Source organism: Dermacentor albipictus, chromosome 1 (assembly GCF_038994185.2).
Source record: "Dermacentor albipictus isolate Rhodes 1998 colony chromosome 1, USDA_Dalb.pri_finalv2, whole genome shotgun sequence".
Lineage (NCBI taxonomy): Eukaryota > Metazoa > Arthropoda > Arachnida > Ixodida > Ixodidae > Dermacentor > Dermacentor albipictus.
Genome location: NC_091821.1, coordinates 43,833,014 through 43,860,110, shown reverse-complemented (window position 1 = coordinate 43,860,110; position 27,097 = coordinate 43,833,014). Strand labels below are relative to the sequence as shown.

The window sequence follows — 27,097 nt, the reverse complement described above, 5'->3', positions numbered from 1 at the left end:
CCATAAGCAGCTTAGAATTATGCATTAACCGACACAAACTTTGCATTGCTTTCTGTAGCGTTTCTATGACAGTTTTGTATTGCATAATTGATATGCAGTACAGTCGAAGCTTGATTTACTGAAATCCACATTATAACAAACCTTTTTTGTTTACCAATCTAGGGTTCCATTGAACACCATTTAGCAAAGTAATATTGTTCTACGGTATCAATTTAGTGAAGTCCACTTGCATCGCGTGCACACACCTGGAGCCCTGTGACAAGTGGGAGAATGTCATCTGACAGTGAATTCATTATTTGAACAGATTATTTTGCATGCTAATATTGTCTGTGAGCGGCGAAAAACATTGGCCGTCAAGCAAAGGATGGAAAAGGGCTTCAAGATGGAACACACTGCTTTGCCATCTGTTGTTTTACTACAAAACCATGCTGGAAGTGCCCCATTTGCACTCACAAATGTGCTTCTAAATGCACCAGGGTCCAGTTGAAGCAGCAAAATATCATCCAGAAGTAAGCTTATAGCTTATGAGAGCCTTTATGATGATGAGAGTAGAGGGCGCAGTCTTGGCAGTGTTACGTTGTCTCTTCATTTGGATAGAGTATCGCGAATGACATAACGGCAATCTTGGCCTTGTGAGTCACTTTACCATTGTAAACTAATTGGCAGTCAAGCATTGGTGGACCTTCATGATGATACAGTTGAACCCACTTATGGTGATAACGGTTTTAAGAATACTATATGCAATGACAACAATTGAATCTGGCTACTGAGAACACAAAATTCCTTGAAAAAAGAAATTAAAAAAAATGCGAGTTGCCACACTCACATGTGTACACACCTCTGCCACACCTGCCCTTGCACCGCACACCTTGCACGGCGTGGCATGCCTTTGTTGCATTGCCCTATGCAATGCATCGTGTGTACCGGAGAGTTGTAAGAGCGTGACGAGAGCGGGGCGCATGAGGCTAGCGATGCATAGGGCAATGTGATGAAGGCCGGTGTGCGGGCATAACGGTGGGTGTAGCTGAGGTGTGCGGCATGCAGGTGAGTGTGGTGGTTTGAATGCTTTCTTTTTTTTTGTTTCCTTGTTTTCGTGTATTTTTTTTTGTCGGTGCAGACATCCAATAGCCAGATTTAGTCCTTTCTTTAGCGGCACACGATCTACATGGGAAGTAAGAAAAGTGACAGGAAACAGTACTGCTACAAAGGGGCAACATTGCCAACATGCCTGTTCAGTCACCCTTGCAGATTTAATTGTTATGGCCAGTAATGCTTCATGGGAACATTGTAGTAAGTGGTTTATTTTACCATAGAACACACAAAAGTTCACGGTGTGGCAGCTGCTAATTGTTTGAGTATTGTTAAAACCGGTAATGCTGTAAGTAGGTTCAACTGTGCTTCTTTCTGTCTTAATTAAAATGTTTGGATATTTGTCTCCTCTGCCTTTTTTGTGCAGCCCGGTTATAACAATTATCTGTTATAATGATGGGACTTTCTTGTCACTCGAATATTGTTACAGTGAGTTCGATTGCATATGGATACGCATGGTGTCATGTGACTGCCCCAACCTGCAGTAGATCCAGTCTTTGCCCTTGATGTGATCTCTACCGCATCCCCCAGTGCTTTTGATCCCATTATTGCTGGTCAAGTTTCTTGGTTGATTCTGTTGATACATGCTTACTGATAAGATGCTATTCACCAGGAAAAATATAGGAACCTGTGAAATAATTTTTATTACTGAAACATAAGAACTGTGAGTTAACTAAATTTTCTATTTAATGAAATATTTTGCTCCAAGTACGATTTCGTTATATAAAGCTTCGAGTATTTACATGCAGATGTGTATAACTGCAGGTAAGATAAGTATGTACTCAATGTAGGAGCTTTTGTGAATCATGGTGGTTTTCACAGCTCACATTACTCAAAGAATGATGACCTATATAGCCTTAAATATGTTATGTTGGGTTTTGTGGGAAGTATAATTGTAACTAATAAAAGTTTTATTTAAGTGCAGTTTGTATCAAACTGTTTATAAACCAATGCCGAAACATGCGATGTTAATACAAATTGAGGTCTTGTTTCTTTTTAGAAAGTCTCAAACTACAACCATGCTGAGAAGGTGTTCATCTATCCATGCTCTGAACAGCTAATGAGATACAAAGTTATTGTGGCGACATTGGCATGCACTGGCAAGTAAGCACATTTAAAATCCTAGCATAATCTTTGTCTTTTTTGTGATGCCATATATTGTACCTATATCTCAATGAATGTATTGGCCAGGGGGCTAATTATCAAGATAAAGATAAAAGCGGTAAACAGTGTGCCTTCTAGTTTATGAAGGGCATTGTTCTTGAACAAAATAAAAAAAAAGACAGTTGCCAAAATGTTGTTATTATTAAACTGAAGGAAGCTCTTCTAGAAACATATTAAATGGAGGAAGAGGGTCATGAGCTGTTGTCTACACAGAAATCTGGATGCAGTGTGAAAAAGCTGTGCTGCGAGATGGTCAGACACGCTTGCTACTGTCTAGTGACATTTTGAATTTATTCTTTGGCTGCATACAAAGCTCAGGTTTTTAATGACGAGAACAAGTGCACAAGGCCTGTCAGATTGTTGTTTTATTTTTGTCTGAGTAGATGTTGGAACTGATGACAGATCTTGTAGGCAAGCAAGCTGTATTTCAATGGGTAAAATTTGCTCACTTACTTCAAGCAGCTTGCATTCATGCACTGAATGCACAGATGCCTAAGCTCAAGTAAACAAGTAGACTTCTTTTTTGGTACTGTTCGGATAAATGAATGGTGTCATTTTCCTGAAGCCATGCACCTCTTTAAAGGGCCCCTGCAACACTGTTTGAACATGACAAAGTAGAACAAGCCTGCCAGTCATTAGTATTGTTGGCATCTCAGGCAAATAACCTACATTTACACATACAGCAGTGAAGCTATAGTCTCACTCATCTCCCCGCAGGGGCGTCTGCGTCAGCAGGCGTTTGGTGTGTTGCGACACCACGGACCCGAGCACACGAGGGTTGGACCCTCCCGCGTGTAGTCGTGCGCGGCTTAGCCGTGTCCGGGGAAAGGGGGATCCTGGAGGTTGAGCCGATGCTGGGTGATCGGACCTTTAAGGCCCCCCGGCGGAGGCAACACACCTCTTTGGCCTCTGCTTCACGTAGACGGCACCCCCGGACTGACCCACCCGGGGGAAATCGGTAGTCGCCTCTTCCTGTCTCTCTCTCCTCAAACCTTCGTCTTTATCTCTCACTTTTTTACCTTTCCTGTCTTCTTCTCTCTTCCATTTACTTCCTTTCTCTACGGCGGCAAGGGTTAACCTTGTGTGGATATCCTACCTTGGGTACACCATATTTGGTTATAGTGACGGCGTACGGCTGGCGTCGTGCAGGCTTGGACACAAGCCCTGCCGCGTCCCCTCGTTGGGCTCCGTGGTGGGCGGTCGGCGCTGTTGCCGAACACACACTCTTTCCTATGGCAGCTCAAATCTCTGTTGTCCACGATCGGCGTCTCAAAAGATGCCGCACCGAAGTACCGTTTCAATTCTCCTTTCGAAGCAACGCTCCATCCTTCCCCAAATACTATGTAGTCCACAGTGAAAGTAACACGCCTATTAGAAAGCTTTCTCCATTCCTGGTCGCCAAATGCCTGAAAGATAAAATCGGACAGACATACAAAGCCTCCAAAATGTCTAGCGGGGACCTCCTCCTAGAATTGAATAGTAAAGATCAAGCAGATAAGCTGTCCGAACTTACCAGTATTGGCGAGGCGACAGTGACTGTTTCAGCCCACAGAACACTCAATACAAGTAGGGGAGTAATATCTGAAGAAGATTTTATTGGATTAAGCGACGAGGAACTGCTGGAAGGTTTCCAGGAACAAAATGTTACCAAGGTACAGAGAATAGTAATCCGCAGAAACGATCAAGAAATCCCCACCAAACACGTTATACTCACCTTCGGAACAAGCGTAATGCCTACCTCGCTCGATGCAGGTTATGTTAAAGTCAATGTAAGACCATATATTCCAAACCCCAGACGATGTTTCAAGTGCCAAAGGTTTGGACACGCTTCACATGCATGTCGAGGACAAACAACTTGTGCTAAATGCAGCTCCAACGAACACCAATCTGAGAATTGCACTTCTTCCCCACATTGTGTTAACTGCAAGGGAGATCACCCAGCTTATTCACGGTCCTGCCCTTGCTGGAAAAAAGAAAAAGAAGTCATTGCTCTAACTGTAAAAGAAAAAATTTCGTTCTTTGAAGCCCGAAAGCGGCTTTCGTATCTTCCGCGAAGAAGTTATGCCGAAGTGACGCAGGCGGGGGCAGCGTCACAGAGGCCTCCGGAGTCCTCCGAGCCCACGCGCAGTGGTGCCGCAGTGACTCCTCCCGCCCCCGTGGTGGAAGCAGTCAGTACTGCTCCACCCTCTTCGATGGCCCTGCAGACACCAGCCCCGCAGGGCCCTAAGATCAAGCGAACCCCAAGGCCCGAGACACGTGTCTCGGCGCCTAACTCTCGATCCTCCAGCGCCTCAGAGAGAGCGATGGAGGTCGACACAAAAACGCCGGTGTCATTGACACCGAAGGACAAGCGCTCTCTTGAGCGCGGTAAGAGGGACAAGATCCCAATAACCACCCAAAATAAGAAAGCGATAACCTGAAGGTTATCGCTCATTTGTATTAGCGTTTTTATCCATGTCACCTATAATCCCACCTCTTAGTTTTTCATAGTGCCAGTTTTACCTTTCAATTTCAAGATGGCTTTTATTATTCATTGGAATTGTAGAGGTCTCATGCACAATCTAGGTGACATCAAAGATATCATCAACATTTTTTCACCAGTTGCTGTATGTCTTCAAGAAACAAATCTCGGTCCAAAAAATAGTCAAATTCTCAAAGGTTTCACCGTTGTCCGAAAGGACCGCGATTGTTCCACCCGTTTGTCAGGCGGAGTGGCTATAGTTGTGCAGGGCGGCACTCCTACCCGAAACGTCCAATTGAATACATCTTTAGAAGCCGTAGCTGTCACCATCCTGTCTTACAAAACCATCACCATTTGCTCACTCTATATACCACCCCACACCCACTTCACTACTAAACAACTAGAAAATTTAACAGATCAACTACCGGAACCATTTGTTTTAGTAGGGGATTTTAATGCTCATTGCACTCTTTGGGGCAGTGCCAAAACTGACCAAAGAGGACAGCTGGTTGAAGATTTTATCTTATCCAATGATATCTGCCTTTTAAATTCAGGTGCCCCAACGTACTTTTCACCAACTGCCCGCAGTTTTAGCTGTTTAGATTTAGCTTTTTGCTCACCATCCCTTTTTAATGATCTTAGGTGGGAAGCCCTCGACACGCCATATGGTAGTGATCACTTACCAGCAGTCATTAAACTCGTATCATCGCCATCAACCTTAACCACTAGGCCACGCCGATGGAAACTAAAGCTCGCTAATTGGCCGCTCTTTACGGAAAACTCGAAACTAGAAGATGTCTTTTCGCCAAACCTAAGCGTTAACGAACTTAACACAAAATTCACTGAGGTAATAATCTCAGCGGCAGAAAAGGCGATACCCCAGTCATCGGGAAATGTGAGCAAAAGGCTAAACCCCTGGTGGACGAAGGAGTGTACCAACGCCAAAAAAGAACAAAATAAGGCCTGGGGAATCCTACGGAGGTACCCCACCTACTGCAACCTCTTAAACTTCAAACAAGCCAAAGCCAAAGCACGATTCATTAGAAGACAGGCTGAAAAATCTTCATGGCAAAAATACATATCTTCAATCAACAGTACAGTAACATCAAAACGTATGTGGGACCAGGTCAGGAAATTTAGAGGAGAGTACTCATCGTACACAATTCCACTACTTACATGTCCAGGCACACAAACAACAATACAAGAACAGGCAGATATACTTGGCGAACATTTCCGTGATGTATCCAGTTCAGGGAATTATACAGAGGAATTTTTGCAATACAAACAGTGCGCTGAAAAACAGAAGCTTCCCACTACTGGCGCGTCAAATGAACCGTATAATTCCCCCCTGACACAACAAGAAATAAACAGAGTCCTCTCTGCAGGGAAAACAACAGCGCCAGGTCACGACCGCATTCACTACGCCATGCTGGCTCATCTGTCTCAGGCATCTGTAGACGCTCTCCTCAAATTTTTCAACATAATCTGGGAATCAGGTATAATGCCCGAAGAGTGGAAAAAAGCAATAGTTGTCCCATTTCTAAAAGCCGGTAAATCCCCAACATCCGCAACCAGCTACAGACCCATTGCTCTCACAAGCTGTTTGGCAAAATCATATGAAAGCATTATCAATATAAGACTCTCATTTATTTTAGAATCAAGGAACCTCATAGACCCCCATCAGTGTGGATATAAAAAGGGTTGTTCAACCACCGACCATCTTGTCCGTCTTGAACATGAAATTCGACATGCATTTTTACACAAACAACACTGTCTTGCAGTTTTCTTCGATTTAGAAAAAGCCTATGATACCACATGGAGATATGGAATTTTAAGAGACCTGGCTGACCTCGGCATCCGTGGTAAAATGCTAAATTGCCTAGCTGATTTTATGTCTAACAGAACATTTCAGGTACGTCTGGGTTCAGTTCATTCTAATACATTTACACAGGAAAATGGCGTTCCGCAAGGCTGTGTTCTCAGCACGACGCTGTTTATAGTAAAGATGAATTCAATTAATAAGATTATACCGTCATCTCTTATGCACTCTGTTTACGTAGACGATCTCCAAGTAGCTTGCCGCGCCTCAAGTTTGCCAACCTGTGAAAGACAGCTTCAAATAACAATAAATAAACTTACACAATGGGCTAACAAAAATGGTTTCCGCTTCTCCACACAGAAAACTGTTACTGTTTTGTTCTCTCAGAAACGAGGACTAAACAGCGATCCAGTCCTAAAATTGAACGACACCATATTGCCGGTGAAACAAGATCATAAGTTTTTAGGAGTAACCTTTGACAGCAAACTTAATTTCCTAACCCACATAAAAGCACTAAAGATTAAAGCAAATAAAGCTCTAAATATCCTTAAAGTTTTGTCCCATAAACACTGGGGTTCCGACCGAACGTGCCTTTTACGAGTTTACCGGTCTCTTGTGCGCAGCCTCTTAGACTACGGCTCCGTGGTTTACGGTTCAGCCAGACAGTCATACATCAAGCGACTTGATCCAGTACATAACCTTGGACTGCGACTGGCAAGTGGCGCCTACAGAACGTCACCTGTGCAAAGTTTATATGTTGAGTGTAATGAACCCTCATTACATCAGCGTAGAGCATTACTCACTTTTTCCTACGTACTAAGAATTCAGTCATCACCACAACACATATGCTACAATATACTCACACAATGCAACTCACGCCTACACTATACAAATAAACCAAACACGATTAAACCACTTGTCCTGCGATATGAGGAATATGTTCGGGATTATGACATTCCCCACGAAGTCCTCCAGGTTGCCCAGAAACCACAACGGCTGGCCCCGTGGCACGATTTCACACAGTTGTGCGACTGGACATTGACTCATTTAAAGAAGAAAGACACCCCACACGAACACATTACACAAGAATTCCGTGCACTTCAGGACAAATATCAAAATAACATGCAATATTACACTGATGGCTCTAAAACAAAAGATCACGTGGGAGTGGGCGCCGTAACGGAAAATTGGGGAACAAGTATTCGATTGCCACAACACGCCTCTGTCTTCACGGCCGAAGTTTTCGCTATATTGCTTGTTGTAAAAAAGATTATCGCTGAGAAACACAAAAATGCAGTCATATACACAGATTCTTTAAGCACACTAAAGGCTCTAAATTTTAAATCTGAGTGTGAACCCTTGATTGGAGATATTTTAAACATGGTGGTGCTTAACGAATACGGGAGGTCAATTCGTTTCTGCTGGGTCCCAAGCCATGTTGGGATACCGGGTAACGAAGAAGCTGATAGATATGCATTGATGGCAGCGCACAAAGACATCACAAACACAACACTCCCATACAAAGATAGCATTCGTGCAATTAGAAAAGCCTTAACGATAAAATGGCAACGCGAATGGGATCTTTGTGCCGACAACAAGCTACATCTCACGAAACCCATACTTGGCGAGTGGAAGTCATGTTATCATCAAGAGCGGTTCATCGAAGTAGTTTTATGCCGACTACGCATTGGGCACACACACCTCACACACAATTACTTACTTACGAAAGAAGACACACCAACATGCGACAAATGTCAACAGCCACTAACAGTTATGCACATATTACTCACATGTACGCAGACTGAAACACATAGACGAACACTTTTGCACAAATTATATCCACTACACATACCCTTACACCCTGCTCTAATTTTAGGTGATGATCCGCTAGTCCCATTATGTGACCTCCGTAAATTTCTACACGACACTGGATTTTTACATAAAATATAGATTAACAAAGCCTTTTCCTGCATAAACTTGATTTTAAAAACACCTCGTGTTTGGCGCAGCATAGCCTCAGCCGCTTTTGCGCCATTAAACCCCATTTAACTAACTAACTCACTCATCTCACTCAAAAGGCTGATGGCTGACCCCTGTGGCTGCTTGAAATTCGTGCCATCTTTCAGTTGACATGCCAATGTAGATGTGTTGAAGATGGCAAAGAACAAAGCAATATAACTGAAGGTGAACTGCAGCTAGAAGGGTATTGGAGATAGTTCTGAGCGAAATCACTGAAGTTGCATGGCCATATGAAAAGATACTAGAGAACTTGGAGCACGATGATGCATCACTGGGTAAACCTGGGTCTCAGCTTACAACACGCTCATAATGATGAAAAGAGAAGGCAGTTATTAAGGCTGCTAAAGGTCTACTTTTTGGCTCTGCACGGCGCAATTGATACAGAATGATTTTTTTTTTGCTAGCGGAGAACCTTGGAGCATTGCCCTTTAATGTGCAAAGTACTTTTCAACTTCTTTACAGGGTGGGCAGAAAGTTTTTTAAATGTGGAATTACAGTGGAGTTCTCTCGAGCTTAGTGTTTGCTGGGTTTGTGCTGCAGGCTGGTGACAGCTGACTTTGCATTGAACCATTTCACGCACATCTTCGTGGATGAGGCAGGACAATCTCTGGAGCCCGAGTGCCTGATCCCTGTCGTAGGGCTCATGTCACCCTGGGACCCGAAAAAGAGGGGTCCAGGTGGCCATTTCATCCTTGCGGGGGACCCCAAGCAACTGGGACCTGTCATCAGGAGCCGGCTAGCACAGCATTATGACCTTGGTATGAACAGGCATGGACATATGTGGCCTTCCCAGCCCACTGCTGAAACATTTTGTGAATCCATTGGAGATTGCGCAAAGTACCTAGAGGGAAACGGCACATGTAACACTTTTCCAACATTAATATGCAATAGCAGAACATTGGTTGCAATGCTGGTTCACCCTGAACTGTGTGACTCACTTTTTTGCCACATGGTGTATACCTTTACAATATACCTTCGCAATAAAATTTTCTTTTATGGATACCGAAGCATTAATATCTCATGGTCACTTATGGAGATGGAAAATTATGACAACATAAGCTGACACTGAAATGGCTTTGCACATTATGTGGTTTTGTGGTAAAGCATACTTTAGTATGCAAAATTTGATTTTGTCACTGTTCACCAGCTCTGGTTTAGTAGCAGCCACCATACACAGCAAAATGTATTCGCTGCATTGTTACCATGTTATTGAAGACAAGGTATTCTTTGGAGACTTCAGATTGATTTGGCGTTCGTGGGATCTGGGTATCTGGCCGCTTTCATCTCATCAAATTAGATGATTTGAGGCCTTCAAGTGCACATAGGACAATGAAAAAGTTGCCAAAATGAAACTTCGAATGAAAAAGACAGACCAAGTTAGCAGTTAAGAACAGTAATAATGCTTAATTAGCACAAAAAAGACTGAAATGAAACCCAAATGCGCTCGTTGAAACTGTGCGCTCCCATCCCAGAGATAGTGCAGTCTAACAATTTGAACCGATCCTGAAGGTACGTAGTGCAGTCTAAACAACAAACCACATAATACAACTAATGTGGCCAAGAAGACCTTGTCTTTCTTCAATGTCAGTCTCTGTTGACTTGCCTTTCTCAAATCTATAAATGACACATTAGAGATAATTTTTAGAACTGCACATGTGTAGAAGTAATTCCTAATGAGTTACAGGCTTGTGCACCACCTTGTGACAGCAGTGTTTGTAGCAGGTATATTGAAGAAAGTGACTGGTGACCTGTAGCATAAACAGTTGGCCTCATTTAATTGAACCCCAATTTCACATGTCCTGACATGTGAAATCAGTTTGAATTGTCCAGTATTTGTGAGTTAGAAGGGCTTGAGGAGGTGCTGATGTTAAAGGTTTCTTTCCCTGCAATAAGTAGCTGTTAAACCAGTAGTTATAATGACGAGCCCTTATTTTCCCCTGCATGTGATTCTCTCCTGTGGAAGCCACACTAATGGGGAATGAATGCAACAACACTGCCATACTGAGCATTCGATGCTTGTGAAAGGAGCCCTGAACCACTTTTTATCGCAGTGGAGAAAGGTATTTGAAGTTAAAATAGGCTATTTCAGAAATACATTTCTGCCAAAAGTACTTCAGTGCGTTCAGTAGAAGTGTAGTTATTGGCAATCAAACACGGCCTCCGCAATGGTCCTGTTCCTTCCTCAATGCCTTGCACTGCAAGGGCTGCAGCGGAGCGGGGTGTGCCCACAATGCTCTGCCTTCTAAATGTCACCATGATGCGCAGTTCAGATGTGGTTTTGGATGCCAACGATGACACCACTTCTGATTTTGTCGTCTACGACGCACCAAATGTAAGCCAAATGCAGTTGTCCTCAGTGAGCTAGAGTGGTGTGCTTAGCCAGTGTACTCATCGCGGCACCCCGTGGCAGCCGTAGTATCTGCACTACGTAGCACACTGCTGCTACATGCAACCGTAGTGCATATGCGCAGTGTTTGCTTTGTGCATGGCAAGGCTTGAGTCCGTGCTCGCCCACATCTGCAGCAGTCTGACCATGCTATATGGCGTGGACCGGCTTTGTCCTTCACCAGCTTGATTGACAGATAGTAGCCACATCCAACTTGCGCATTTTTGAAGCACTAGCAATTAGTCTGTCAAGGCATTTATCCAAAGCGGCCACAAGTGAAGCGCGTCCTGGTAAGGCGTGAGTATGATCTGACCTTAAGTTTCAAGTGGGTCGAGGCTAGTTGAGCATTCAGAACTAATCGAAATTGGCGAAACCCGATGGCTATGACACCGATAAGCAGGATGGCCAAAGTTTATTTTCTATGTGGGCACGGTTCAGTACGTTCCTGCTATTTCTGAAAAATAAACAGCATGCGAATATGTTAAGTGGACACATTGCGCAGGGAATGCAGAAGCAGAGCCGTATTAATTAAAGCGCCACGTAGGGTCCAGGCTACACTACGGAAGCGGTCAACCATCAAATCAACACTTCTGTGCCCACTGCAGTAGCTTTGCGGCTATGGCATTGCTTGAGTTTGCGGATTTGATCCCGACCTCGGCAGCCGCGTTTCGACGGGGGCGAAATAGAACATGCACATGCACTTAGATTTTGGGATGCGTTAAAGAACATCACAGTGTCAAAATTAATCCGGTATCCGCCACTACAGCTTGCCTCATAATCCGAGTGGTTTTGGAATGCACAGCCCCATAATCTAATTCAAGTTTAGTACTTCTGCCACAATGCAATGTGCCATGTAAGGCAATGAATATGCTCTATCCTCTCAGTGGTTACAATGTATGGCGCACAACAATGCCTCAAGCAAACATCTTCCCCTGTGTGTTCTGTCTACTACACAGACAAGCAGCAGGGCTGCGCACAAGTTAACATTTAACATCAACTCGCCACTCTCGTGTTAGACTAAACGTTGAAGAAATTAAACTTTCGCCGTCAACGTGAGTGCTAATTATTGTCAATCAAAGCAACCAACACAGAAAGCTTCGTTTACGTCGATTCCCACTGTACATGGGACCTGCATAACTTTTCACCAAGCCCGAAGGGTAGTTAAGGGCTTCCTCAAGTTCCCAGGTGGTCAAGATTATTCCAGAGGCCCCCATTCCCCCACTATAGCATCAATAATAGCCTGTGTATTGCTGTGAGACATTAAAATTTATCAGTCAGTTAAACCACATGTACAAATGTATTCAAGTATTTCAGCTTAGAAGTCTTGTACCAATGATCCTTTAATTCGCATTTGAACCTTTTGGGACACTGTCAAAGTGTGTATTGAATCAACCCCTTAACTGCCGTGACAAATTTAGAAAAATGTTTTAAAGTGCGGAACATTTTGAAGAGCTGCATGTATTGAGCCATTTTCTTAGAAAAAATACGGTACCAGGAATACCTATTGCATTTTTACTAGTCTTGTCGAAAAAAAAATATCAGTAGTCATTGTGTATTATTTAATTTTCAAAATTACAAGAAACTGCACATACACATGTGCAAAAATTGTGGAACGTTCACGACGAGTTAACTCGTCATCGGCACCAGAGACACTTGTTGTGATGGCGAGTTACCTCGTCATCAGCAGTCAAGGGATTAACCATTATCAAATTAACAGGAGTCAACTGTATGGGACATCATGGTTCAGATGTTGCAGCAAAGCTTGGATAAGAGTTATTTTTTCTTTATATTCTAGCCACTTGCTTTATAGCTGTTCTCTTTTGTCAGTACTTACACTGGTGTATTATAGCCATGATGGCTGCTGCATTACTACCACAGTGGGCTTATGTTATTTCGACTCTGGTTAATTGATTTAATTTAATTTGGACCTATTGGCAGGTTCTGTCTTGTGACTATACACTTCTATTGGACGTTCTTCCTATTATTTCAATCGTAAAAACATTACACATGTTACAGAATGCAATTTAAGCTTGAATGTGTGTGCATGCAATGTATCTCACAATGTTATATTGTTGAAATGGGTGAAACAATTATACGTTTTTAGCCATGTCACTGTGAAACTTGTCAAATATGCACTCTTGTTTTTTTTAATGGTTGTAATCAATATTGTGATCGCACAATACAATGTTGCAGATATTTCTCTTCTGGAGCGTCTTATGGACTGTGGGCCATATCAACGCATGGAGAATGGTTACTACAACCCACAGATGCTAACCAAGCTGCTCAAAAACTTCAGAAGTCATGAAGACATCATTGAAGTCCCAAACAAGTTGTTTTATGAGAATGAATTGCAGGTATGCTCAGTCCAAGTTCACACATTACATGCCTATGTATGCAAGGTGCTTATATCTGCACAGTTCTTTTATTGTCTCTCACTGAGGCAAAGTAACTTTATTATTACCCTGTGCTTAATGGTAGTAGACTACTTGTGTACTGGAGTACCTCTTTTAATGTAAGTAGCCACTAGCTTTTTATTCTTTTAAAATATTGCCCGCAAGTGTGCTTGAAAGAAGAAACCAATGCAGAATGTAACACAACCTAATAATTAGAGAATTCAAAAGAAAGCTTGAAATAGTTCCATTTAACTTTAATAGTCAAGCGTGTATTCACACTGGTAACTGACAGATGTTGTGCAAGGGACGATAACTGATGATGTGGGAGTGACTCACAGTAAGTGATGTTCACACCGGCAAGCACAGCTTGTGAGCCACCAATCTGAAGATTCTTGCTCAAGACAAAAATTCTCTGTACTACTGCCACTCATGCTTGCTTTGGCACCAAACAAATTTGTTCTGTATTGATTAAAGTGCACAAAAGAAAATATGTAATACTAGTAGAGACATATCTGCTTGCACCTCGTTGTATCTCATACAGGCAAACATTTTAAAAACTCAGTGCAAATTGAAGCCACATGCTAGCCAGCATCTACTGTGACTTGCCTGCCTACCTCTTCCTGCTTAACACTTTGATTCTTGGGGTCTCTTCACCTACTTGATGACAATCTTGTTGCACCCTGCTGAAAATTTACAGCACCTCATAACGGTTTAGAGCGTGGGAGTGGTGCACTTCTGAGACCAATAGCGCCACTTACTGGAGAAAGCTGGAATGACATTATTGCTTCTGAGCATGCACTGCCAGGTGGACAGGACTTTGCCACTCGCAGTCATGGCTGTATGCCTTGTGCAGCTCCCCTGTTAGCAGTGGCACCGACTCTATCTTTGTCATCCTCACCAATGGCTTTGAAGCATGGAAAGCACTATTGTAGGTTGATGACGAAAAAAAAAAGCTGCCATCATCAAGCAAGTTGAGATCGGCCGCTCACAAGCTCACATGAGCAAGAAGTTTGCCATTTACGAGCAGACAATTTTGGATTTCCTCTATAATAAGGTGATCTTCTTGGAAGTAGCAAAACTTATGTTGACCTCAGGTTTGCTGTTGGCATGCTTTCAGGTGCTTGGAAGGCTGTGAAAAAACACTTCGCAACTGTTTTTGTCATGCAGACTTCACACTTAGTATTGAGACGACAATCTCGTCCGAAGATAACTACAGCATGACCGATCACTCCCCTTCTATGGCATTGGGTTCAACCTGTCCATGACTGGTGTTGTGATTTCCACTGAGGTAACATCTGAACGATTTGCCTACGCTGACAATGAGCACGACCTCTGCGGAATCATCTGACGATAAAATCATCCATCAAGTGACGGTGGATTCGAACAACTCTGAAACCGAAAATGAAAAGCCAGCACCTGTGCTGCCGATGAGCTCCGAATTGACGTGAGCGCTGATGATGCTGCTTAGTGTACAATGATGAAACGACCTTAGCTGAAATTTAAGCAGACATCGTGCACAAATGGAAAGCCATACAAAAGCTAAATAATAAACTTTTCAAGCCACTATGACAGTATAAGACATGCATTTGTTTTTTTGGACTGCCCAATTTTTCGGACATTTTTACAGTCCTCATGAAGTCTGAAAAATTTGACATTGTCTTACTCAATCTGGTGTGCATTAAACAGCTATAATTGCACTCTAAAAACAGTTACACCCTTTGGGGAGTACTTTTTGTCACACAGCAATAATAATCTATTTGCGTATCTTTCTTTCTCTAGCGCTGTGCGCACGGTACTTGCAGGTCACAAACAGCATGCATGTTATCAAAGTCAAAGTCAAAGAGTTTATTCAGACAACGTATAGTACAGTTGCCTAGGGCGCAGACCAAAAGGCAAGTGGATGCCCGACAAGGAGTCTGCGCCCTTCTTTCTCCCATTTGAGAGCACAAGACATTCAGCGCATAAAATAAACACTGAACGAGATGGAAATACAGAGTGGTTGGTAACATTGAAACGGGAGTTATTTCATATTGAACATTTATGTACAATTGGGAAAAATGCTGTAAGAAACAACAGAAAAAACAAAACAAAAGGAGTGGTCATGCCTGCAGTGACAATAGATACATAGTGATGTTATTTTTGAAAGATTTGAATGATTTACTTCCTGGATAATGTTTACAGCAGGATGGTGATCGTTTAAAAAAACTGGAAATTCTGTAGCTAAGTTTCTGGGTGCCGTAGTTCGTACGTATTTTTTCCTTAATGTAACATATGTGCCGGGTGTTGTAGGTGTGTGTTTTCATTAGATACTGATGAAAAAAAGCCGTAGGATCGGAATGCATTTGTAGGTAACTAGCTAACACTATCTTTTTGTTTATAACATTCCACAGTGTAAGCAGTTGATGTTTTCTAAACAGTGTGGCAGTGTGGCTAAGGTATGGTGCATTATCTATTGGGCGCAAAAGTTTCTTTTGTAATAAATATATGTTTTCTATGCTTGTTTTAGGTGCTGTGCCCCAGACAAGAAGACAATAGTGGAAACGCGAATGTACCAGTGTGTAGTATAGTTGTTTCTTTAGCCAGATAGGCAAAAGGTTCTTTATTTTATACACGATACCAATGGACCTAGATATACCAGTGCGAACTTTTTCAATGTGAGGTGACCAGTCAAAATGCTCGTGAAATATGACACCAAGAAATTTATGTGTTGCTACACGTTCGATAGATTCATTGCGAAATTCGATAAGTATTTCTTGTTTTATACATTTGTTACGAGCGCGGAATATAATGTACTTAGTTTTTTTAGTGTTTAACTCTAGTTCATTACCGTAGAGCCACGTGGACAAATTTTGCAGCCATACATTGGTTTCTACTTGGAGGACTTATCAGCATGACACAGTATTCTTGACAGGAAAGTAGCAAATGCAAAATTTTCAAGGAAGGAAACGAAAGCAAGACAGATCGCAATTATTGCTATGTGACAAGAACATGTCCCAAGGGGTGCATATATTACGGTACATAAAGATAATACATTCAGTGCTGCCTGTGATCAACATTGTTCTTGGACATACTATATGCCACTTATTGATTTCTGATAGAGGGGTGTATATTGGGATTCTACACACAGATAGAAACACAAGTGCCTTAATGAGTTGGTGTAAATTTTTGGTTTTGCTACTGTGGAGTATCGAATAGCATTGTAGAATGTCTTGCGAGTTCTAAGCCTTTGTTTATATCTCTGTGTTTGCTTGGGCTTAAATTATTCAATAAGCATGCTGTACATTATTTTGTGCATTTATTGTTCCTTGCTTCCCTTCCCCAGAGAAAACTTAAGTCTTGAAAATGTGTTGCCTCTAAGTTAACTCTAGATAGAAAAAGTCTTTCAAGGTTCTCGCAAATGACTTTGAACAAGTTTTATGCCTTGCTGTACTTTGCTGTAGAAAATATCTTTTTAGGTATATCTTGAGGTATATAATTTAAGGAAGGTCTTTCTCTCTGAAGTCACTCTACAACCAGTGTGGTCTTTTGTTGTGTACAACTGGTGTTTGCAAAAGTTGCCGCTTCACTTTATGTTGCATTGATCAATGCATCATACAGTGGTGGAACAGCTGGGCCAAATTATGCCAAGGGTGGTCTTGGTGCCATCCTGTTCCAAAATGGCATTTTAGCGGGAAATTGTCCTGTGCCTGCACCAAATAAAATATAAGAATGAAAGCCTCTTTTCGTTAGTGCTGCCTTGGCAGCAAAACTAAAACCAAAACATAAAGCAAGCTGTTGTCGGCCATGATTAGCATCATCCTGGAAATCCATGGAGTGGCCATAGCCACAGATGTAGCTGATCCAATCGGTTCTCCGTACGCCGGTTTTGCGTTTTTGTTGCAATTCTCTTAAGCAGATATTTGAATGTACTGCCTCCGTTTGATCTTTTTCTTTTTGTGCTGCAGATTAGTATTCCTCCTACCATCATGGCACATAGCTTGCTCAAGAAGCATGTCAGATCAGAAAGAAGGCTAGGATAGTATCCAGTCACACATTCTTTAGCATAGTTATTGGCGGTGCCATTTTAAAGATATTTTAGTATTTGTGGTATTCAACTACTGACGTATGTATAATTTTCTGTGAGTCGGTACCTTCTTTGCAGCCCTGCACAGAATCGGAAGGGTAACTTGATCAAGCATGTGGTAAGGAGGAACGGGGGGGGGGGGGGGGGGGGGGGGCAGGAATGGGAGGCAGGTGAGTGCCTCCCATTCTATTCTCCTCTAGCCGCCACATCTTCTAGCCCGGCCCCAAGGCTGTCAGCGCAGTATGCGACCCATATGCCCTCGTGGAAGGTCATCTGTAGTGGGTGCAAAGGGTGGGCGAGCTGGGATGGTTGTGGCTTCTTGTGCACTGCCGCCACCTCTTCTAGCTCGGCCCCAAGGCTGTCAGTGTGGTATGCGACCCATGTGCATTAAGTGGAAGGTAATCTGTAGTGGGTGCAAAGGTTGGGCGAGCTGGGATGGTTGTGGCTTCTTGTGCCCTATCTTCATGTGCCTTTGGTGCTGGAGGTGATGTAATCTCGAGTTTTTGAGATGCATTGAAGCGAGAGGCAGCTGAAGTAATTGTTCCACTCTGTCTGCCCTCCTAATGATAGTGTCATCCCATTGCAGCAGACAGTACCAGTTGTGGCAGTAGAGTGGATGTCAAAGTTTCACTTCGCACTGCCGATGTGAAGATATCATCAACATGGCATAAAACTGTACCTTTAGTCGCCAATTCTCAAATTCACAAAAATTTTATCGCCTTTGAACTAGTTTTTTACCGATTCACCAATAATTCAGAAAACATTACAGCCCCTTCCATGCAAGAAAAATTTGTTGGTGACTGTACTTATTTGTATAAAAGATCCAACTTCAATATAACGAAATTTTGATACAGCGATGTAAATTGCTGATTTTATTGACTTTGTTATATCAAAGCTTAACTGCTACATTTTTTTAACTGCATGGGCCATAACTATGTGTGATAGCTAGAGGTGGGCGAATGGCAATTTTTTAGAATGTAAATAATGAGTATCAAATATTGAATCAAATATCAAATAGTCAACTGCAGATGCTTGTGCCATATAGATTCGGGTACGGCACCCAGTACTGCTAAGTGCAAAAAATATCTGCTTACTATCAGGGACACAGAATCAGTTTTAAACAAGATCACTAAATATTAAAAACTGCACAAATGGCCTCATAAAATTTTTAGAGCTTGGTTACAAACAAGCTTTCAAGATTGAATGGCTGCTGTATGGAATAGAGCCTTACAACAAGGCTCAATGAATGGTTGCCGAAAGGTGATAAAAGAAGGAAACAAGCTGCTGAAGGAATTCTGTGCCGTAAACTTATGTGGAATGGTTAGTTGCAAGAAAAACATCTCTGATTGTAACGTAAAAGATTTTAAAGGGACACTAAAGTGAAAAGTGATTTCTTCTGCATCAGTAAATCACCGTTCTACAACACCAAAAACACCACTCTTACAACGATAAGACGTTCGGTAAGCCAGAAAAAGCGCAAGAACGAAATACGGGTGGCGACGCCTACTTAAGTTCCCGCACCTGGGGGCTGTGACGTCATGGATTTTGATGGCATCTTCTAGGGCCTACTAATTATATATAGCGGTACAGATTGACTACATTGTGTTCTAAAGGAACCAAATATTAAACATGCCAAGTTTCGGGAACCTTTATTCAGCCAACGCGGCCCAAATGCGAAAACAAACTTTGGAATCCCTGACGTCACGCTGACGTACCGGCGCTGGCGTTCCGGCGCGAAATTCAAATACTGATACTTGAACCTTCATTTTCTCATCTAATATTCAAACTATTTTCTTGAAATGACTGCCTGCAGGGTTCTCAAACAATGCTTTATTAGTCTAAACTGATTTATTGTTTCCGTTTAGTGTCCCTTTAATGTACCGTCCATAAACTGGAACAGTAAATTCCCCGACCCCTTATGCAGCACTGCTGAGCCTTTTGTTGATATGATCCTTTTCCATGACCTAACACAATTAGTTACCGAACCAACACGGATACAAGCAGAAACCATGTCTATTTTAGATCTTTTTCTTGTCAGCCATGGTATCCTTAATCGCAGTCCGAAAACGTATGTTCTTGAAGGTATATGCGATCATAAGTAGTAAGTTTATATGTAGATTTGAATTGTATAAAGAAAAGCAAGAAACGAGCATCTATGGTTCCGATTTTTACGCGTTCTGATGATGTGAGTATATTGGACCAGCTTGATATCTCGTTTTCACAATTTGTTGTCCTATCTGAGTCTGGGAAAATTTCCGTTGATGATTTGTGGCTTTTCTTCAGAAACCTTGTTTTAAGGTGCATACAAGATTTCGTACCATTCCGAGTGAAGTGTGTGCAATGCTCAAACCCATGGATGACTAAAGACATTGTACGCTTGGGTTGAAAGACGAAAAAGATCTGAAAGAAACTTCGTCATAGTCCCTCTGAAGATACTGTGCAAAAACTTTGCGACATGTGCAGACAGTTAAAACACACTATCAAAAAGGCTAAGGAGCATTATCACAGTGTAACTATGAAAAACTTTCTTCTTTCGTCCCCGGCAAAATTTTGGCGTCATTTCAAACAAAAAAAGAGTATGATATCGAATCTATGTATTGATGGCAGACCTGTTACGGATCCATTTGCCATTGCGAGTTCATTCAATGATTACTTCTGTTCAGTGTTCACAAAAGATGACGGCAATCAGCCACACTTTGCACTACCTCACGAATGCCCTGCTATAGGTGACGTATCAATAACTGAGGAAGGCATTTTCTCGCTTCTTTTGAAAGTGGACAGCAAAAAATCCCCTGGAATAGACGGCATACCGAATGCCTTCCTCATTAGGTATGCCGAATGGTGCTCGAAATATTTAACCATAATATTTAAAGAATCCTTAAAGCGAGTGGAACTTCCACATGATTGGAAGTATGGCAGAATTGTCCCCGTTCCTAAATCACAAAATCCATCACATATTGCGATATACCAGCCTATTTCCATTTTATGCACATGTGTGAAAACACTTGAAACATATATCGGAGTTTCTTGAAAATAACAACCTGATCGATTCCAGACAGCATGGTTTTCACAAGAACCTGTCAACGGTAACACAATTGCTCGAAACCATTCATGATTTTGCCGCATCATTAGATAAGCAAAGCCAGGTAGACATTATACTCTTGGATTTCGAGAAAGCCTTTGATCGCGTGTCCCATCCTAAACTGCTTGTGAAAATGAAATCAATATTCAAGACCACTACATTAATATTCTGGATAGAAGCATATCTTTCATTGTGACAGCAGAGTGTTTCCATCGACAGCATTATAGTTCCAGTCCGGCCCCAGTTTTGTCAGGCATACCGCAGGGCTCCATCCTGGGACCACTGTTCTTTTTAATTTTTATTAATGACATTACTCAAGGCATACCAGTGAAAACTAAGTTTTTTGCTGACGATTGTATATTGTATAATGTAATTCAGTGTCCAAATGACCAGGCTCTTCTAAATTTATCTCTATCTAAAATGGACCGTTAGTGTTCTGAGTGGCAAATGAAGGTAAAGGAGAAGAAAACGGTATCAATGACAATAACAAGAAAACAGATTCCCCTACACTTCCAATATTCAATAAATGGCCGCAGTCTTTCTTCAGTAGAGAGTTATAAATACTTGGGTGTCATGATCACGTCTGATCTCAGGTGGAACACACTTACTAACTACATACAAAAAAAAAGGCCATGAAGAAGCTTGGGTATCTGAAACGTTCCCTACGTCAATCGACAGAAGAAATAAAGTTACTGGCATATAAAACATTTATTAGGCTGATTCTTGAATATGCTTCCGTCTTATGGGACCCATTTACTGATGTTAGTATAAGAAAACTCGAAATTGTCCAAAGAAAATCAGTAAGATTCGTCTTTAATTCATACAGCTGGCATACATCTCCGACTCAACTGCTAGAAAAAGCTACCGTATTTTCGCGATTCTAAGCACCCCCCGATTCTAAGCACCCCCCCCTTTACTTTCGCGTGAAAGTTGGGAAAAAAGTTTGCATGCGAATCTAAGCACCCCCCTATTTGTTAGGAAGCGCGCGTAGCCAAGGCCGCCAAGTGCGCTTGCTCACTTTGTCATCGAGCCGGAGTCGTCGGAGTCCCGAGGTGGCACGGCCTCCACGGCGCGAGTACGCCGTACAGCTGGACTGTACGGATGTATGGCGAAAGCTACAGAAGCCGTCCCCATCAACCATCGCAATGTGGATTTCGGACGATTGGAAGCGGGTCCAAGTGAACATTGTAGTCAAATCATTTAAGAACTGCTCGATCACAAACCACTTCGACGGAACGGAAGTCGACCTGCTGTGGGATAATGAGAGCGGCGGTTCAAGCGGTGCTACGGACACGAGTGGCAGTGATAGTAAATGAGCATCCGACACAAGCGGTGGGTTCACTGTGTGCACCGATTTTTCTTTTGAATGTTTGCAAAATAAAATGTTGTTTCTCGCACCTGTCTCATCGTGATGTCGCAGCGAAAAGAGGGAGGGAGGGTAATCCTAGATTTTTCGAATCTAAGCACCCCCCCTCACTTTGGGCATCACGATCGTTAAAAAAAGGGGGTGCTTAGAATCGAGTAAATACGGTAATTTAGAAACACTTCAACTAAGATGTAATCGTGATAGGTTGAAATATATGTATTTAATATATCATGATAACCTGCGTATCAATAAGGAATTGTACATTCAACAGGTGACTCGCCGGTCCACACGAGAAAATCACTCGAAAAAAGTTCAAGAATTCGCCTGCAGAACCGATTGCTTCAGTAATTCATTTTTTCTGCGAACTATCCGAGAATGGAACCAGCTCAGTGCACCCGTTGTCGAGAAACCCACCATACAGTCATTCTTATGTGCATTATAATTCTTCCATCAGCCTTCGATCTTCAGCAACACTTATCATCTCGCGACATGTGCTATGGTTCTCCCGCAAAGTGCTTCGATAAGTGATGAATTAAAGCAGTTTGTCATATCGTGCGACGCGCATGGGCAGCTTGAATGGTCCGTCTTCTTATCTAATTTTTCCTTGTCAGGCACTCTGTCAATATATCAGTGCACAATTTTATATTTGTAGCACGGGTTTGTATGCAAGCGACGTGCAAACTATTGGTCTTTCGCTGCTTTTCAGTGCGTGGTGTGAGCCTTGTGCAATGTGTTCTTGTCTTCTTATTTTTGATCATTTCTTCATATGTACTGTCCACTCCTGCCCACGGCCTTCTCTGAAGGCTGGCAGTATTTATCAAATAAATATAAATAAATAAAAATGCTACTTGTTGCAAAATATTTACCAAGTTTCAAATATTCGAAAATACCTAATAGTTCTGTTTCGAATACTAACAGTTTGTGCGTAATATTCGATTCGTATTTGAGACTTCGAATATTCGTCCACCTCTGGTGATAACTGTGGTCAGCCTTCTTGAAATGAATAGTGAATGAGTTATTGTAATAGCCAGCACATGTGTTGATGGCTCACTTCTTATTGCCTGTAGGCAGCACAATTGAGCCCGACTATATCAAACCCGTTTACATAGAATGATTCTGTATATTGAACAATTTCTGGACACTGTATAGTTACAATAAGTATGTATAGCAAAAATTACACTTTCATCGAACAAAAATAGCAGCGACTCCCGATATATTGAACGTCAAGCGACGGAAAAGTGCTCCCAGAAGTTGGCTTTCCCTCGTGGTGGTGGGGAAACCCGACGGCGCAGCTCCATCTAATCGCTCTCCCTACCTTGACCGCACTGTCTCGAGCGAGCGGTCGACACTCCCCCTGCAAAAAATGATCCTGGCCCGCCCGCAGCGCTTGATCAGACAGCCAATCAGAGGCTCTTGTGCCCTCGTTGTGCAAGATGGCGAAAGTGCGAGTTGTCATGCTGCTGTTCTGGTTCATTGTGTGTGCCCCTTGTGTGCCTTCTCCCGCAGTGTTGCCATGATGAAGCGGCAGAATTCGCCTTTCGTTGTGAAGCTCAAAATCATAAATCGGGTCCACACGGTGAGAAGTCCCCGCAGCATGCAAGAGTCCGAGGAACACTTTCAGCACGACTTTGAAGAATAAGGGAGAGATTAGGGCTAAAACGGCCAAACTCATGACCTGGTGCCCATGGCGCCCGACGCGTATCCGCGGCCGTCTACAAGTGGTTCATCCGAAATTTCTTCAGCCGTGCCAGCTTCCGCATGCTTGGTGATGACTGTAAATTCTGATGAATGTGACGAAGCCGTTGCTGGTGTTGCCGAAGTTTGGAGCAAGCTGTCAGAATTTCCGGAAGCTGTTGATCAATCAACGGTGGACGAGTTTGCAAGTGCAGATGATGGTGTCGTGACTACTGGAGAGCCTGAAAACGAAGACTACATTGCCGACATCGTACCGAGTGAAAGTGAAAGTGGGCACAATGAGAAAAGCAGCGATGGTCCTTTGCCCACATGGTGCATCTGTACGAATGTGGAAGGTTGCGGCCTCAGCTGCTCCGACTCTTTAGACAATGAGGAGAAGTGTGTGCATTGCAGGCAGTGAAATTGTCCAAGCAGAAGAAAATGCAGGACTATTTCATGCGAAACTACGCTAGTTTCATCAATAAAGTGATTTTATAAATGGTATGTGCTTTTATGACATCCAATTATATAGCAGGCTTATATCGAATTATGCTCTATACCGAACTGATAGGCATTTTTTTGCGAGTTTGATTTAGCTAGGTTCGACTGTAGCTGCATAAATGTGCTGCTGAGGAATTGCTGCATGATTGTTTATTTTAGAAAGGTTTGCAATGTGTTTGTCGGAGCACAGCAAGAAATAACTGTGGAACATCCTGTGATACTTTTTTGAAAGTAGTAATTGTGAAATTTAGTACTCTTCTACTCCCAGCATGTGCCGACAATTCATTTTGCTCTACAGGTGTACGGGGATGAGGTGATCACACACAGCATGGTCAACTGGGAGGAGCTGCCTCGTAAAGGCTGCCCACTCATCTTCCACAGTGTGTTGGGTCGAGATCTTAGGGAATCTTCGTGCCCATCATACTTCAATCCTGAGGAAATTAAGGTGGTCGTCAACTACGTGGTCTCTCTGCTGCAAGGGAAAAGTGGCCTTGGTGTCCAGATAAAAGGAAAGGATATTGGCATCGTGTCCCCCTACCGAAAGCAGGCAAGAGTTGGATCATTATGTGTACTGTGGCTGTGCCGGTATGATGAGAGCGGGTGAAAAGAAGCTGAAGAACTTCTGCAGTATCTGAGTGAGACATGTTGTGAATGCTTTACTGCACCTTAGCTCTTCCAGTTATTCGCATCCTGTAGATGCAGTCCTTGTGCATAATATTTGTGCATGTGGGACAAGACATGGTTTCATTAACGACTGTTTTGTGTACCAGTCAGTACTCAATGCTAAATAACCCTTTGGTACTGCATTTACTCGATTCTAATGCGCCCTCGATTGTAATGTGCACCTGTTTTCTGCGACTGAAAAAAAAGGAGGAAAAAAAACGAAAAAAAAAAAACGCTCTCGATTGTAACTCACACCTGTTTGCTGTGACCTAAAAAAAAGAAAAGTCCTTTGCAGTACCGTGCATCTTTCTTTCATACAGAAATACAACTTTCTCTCATTCGGAAAAAAACTCAGATTTACTCCCAATGCACTAAAGTTGCGATAAATAAAAAAAAGTTGCAGTTTTGCCCGAAAGGTGAAGCATCGATTACAATAGCAAATTAGGAGGCAGCTATACAAGAAATAAGAATTGTAGTTTTATCGGCTGTATAAACTTTGAAACATTTGCTTACTAGCCATGTGCCATGTGTAGAATATTGGACACTGGGCCGTGTGTAGTAAGTTATAATTATATTTGCCATTTCAACAAATAAAAGCAGTTAACATTTAATTTCTCTATGCTTTCCTTGGCTTCACATGGTTGTTTTCATTGGTAGTAATACTTAGGCTTCACTCATAAGAATGTCATCATGTTTTCATCTATGTAAAAATTTTTTTTCAGGTTTGTTTATTCATTGTGTGGGAAGTTGTGTGTATATATCCTTGTGCTTTATCATTTGCAGGTCTTAAAAATCAGATCTGTGTTGGAAAAACGTGGAATTGATGGAGTAACTGTGGGCTCTACGGAAGAATTCCAAGGCCAAGAAAGGCTAGTCATGATCATCTCAACAGTTCGGAGTGATAGCAATCTTCTGCAGAATGATTTTAGGCACCGCCTAGGTTTTTTGAAGAATCGCAAGGTTTGCTTGGTTTTTCTTATGCATGAAATATCTTGTCAATATGTTCTTGCTTCTACAAATGCCTCCCCCCCCCCCCCCTTTCTTTAAAACAAAATTGCAGAGGTTCAATGTAGCTGTCACGAGAGCAAAAGCTCTGCTGATCATTGTTGGCAACCCATACACTCTGAGGTCTGATCACTGCTGGAAAAGGTATGTATTCTGTTATTTTCATTGCAGTGCCTTCTGTCAATTTTCCAAGTTATTATGAGCACAGTCCATGCTCCAGTAGGAAACATGCTGCAGTGCTGGCCTCTAGCGCTGTTGAGCATAAGCTACATGGGAGGAGGCCCAAGTAGACGGTAGTTTTGCTGGTGTGGCAGTTGCATGGCACTGTAGAATTTTGTGCAAGTCGGTGAAATTTCCCCTGCAGCACTTTTTGCATTATCCTGCTAGTGCTATGCCACAGGTTTTTCTCTGTAAGAACTAGCAATGCTGGCTGGTAGTGCAGAGGTGGCAACTGTCATAGTTAGCCATTGCAGCCACTCCGAGTTGCTGATTGGCCACACAGCTGTGTAGCTGCTACAGAGGCGGCCCACAGACCCATTCTCCCTCTGTTGTGGGGAGCCTCACTGCACATAAAGAAAATCACCATGGACTGGCCCAGGCAACCCAGGCCCCCCCCCCCCCCCCCCTCCCCTCCCAGCCCATGCCACCACTCCTCACGCACACTCCTAAAGTGCTGACAAATCAATCTATTCGGTGGTCAACATCTTGCTGCGTTTTACATTGAAAGCTGTATATGACTAACCTTACATAGTTTTTTTGGCATCCGTCAACAAAAAAAATCATCATGTGAGCCGATCCTGGTGATAGTGCAAAAAGAGGGTCCAAGCTCAGCTGCGCATCATCCATGTGGGCTTGGGAACCTGTAACACGCCCTTCGAAATCTTTGGGATGGGCCCATGTATGCGGAGTGCTCATTGCTTGCTTCACCTCCGCTGCAGGTGGGCCTGGTATTGCACTATATTTGGCATCGGCCCGCGTATGGGCAGTGCTTAATGTCTGCTTCACCTTTGCCTGCGGGTCGGCTCGGCGTTGCACTACCGTCGGGCTGACCCACGGCGGAGGTGAAGCACTTTGCTTTTCGTTTGACAGCTTTGACTGTCGTCAGCTCTCACTGCCATTCCATCTTCACAGAGTGCAATGGTTGTCAATTCATGGCGGTAGCTATCGGCATCTCCTGGGGTGTGAAGGCTAGTTTTCTCATCAATTCGGTGCCCGCATGACTAAATCGAGATGAGTTCAGTTGTCACCATCTATTCAACGATCATGCGCATCGCTGTTGCTTTGTTAGTTTAACCTTCTTTGCTTAGACTGATCCAGGGACCGGGAAGGGGATTCGGTTCGTAGCCAGCTGGTCTGTATGCTCATGGAACGAGTTGCGGCTGGAGAAAATGCCAGTCGCGTTGAACTTTTCC

At 42.8% G+C, this 27,097-nt stretch overlaps 1 protein-coding gene across 4 annotated transcripts in view; it reads left to right on the top strand.

Annotated features, from left to right (window-relative positions):
* Nucleotides 1–27,097, top strand: part of LOC135906378 (putative helicase MOV-10) — a 125,794-nt gene that overhangs the window by 80,993 nt on the left and 17,704 nt on the right. For all 4 annotated transcript variants that reach the window (XM_065437768.2, XM_065437759.2, XM_065437750.1 and 1 more), the window contains 6 exons: nt 2,090–2,193; nt 9,093–9,310; nt 13,132–13,292; nt 24,316–24,564; nt 25,464–25,640; nt 25,741–25,829. In XM_065437768.2, the coding sequence (XP_065293840.1) occupies nt 2,090–2,193; nt 9,093–9,310; nt 13,132–13,292; nt 24,316–24,564; nt 25,464–25,640; nt 25,741–25,829 (998 nt within the window). The remainder of the gene's footprint in view (nt 1–2,089; nt 2,194–9,092; nt 9,311–13,131; nt 13,293–24,315; nt 24,565–25,463; nt 25,641–25,740; nt 25,830–27,097) is intronic.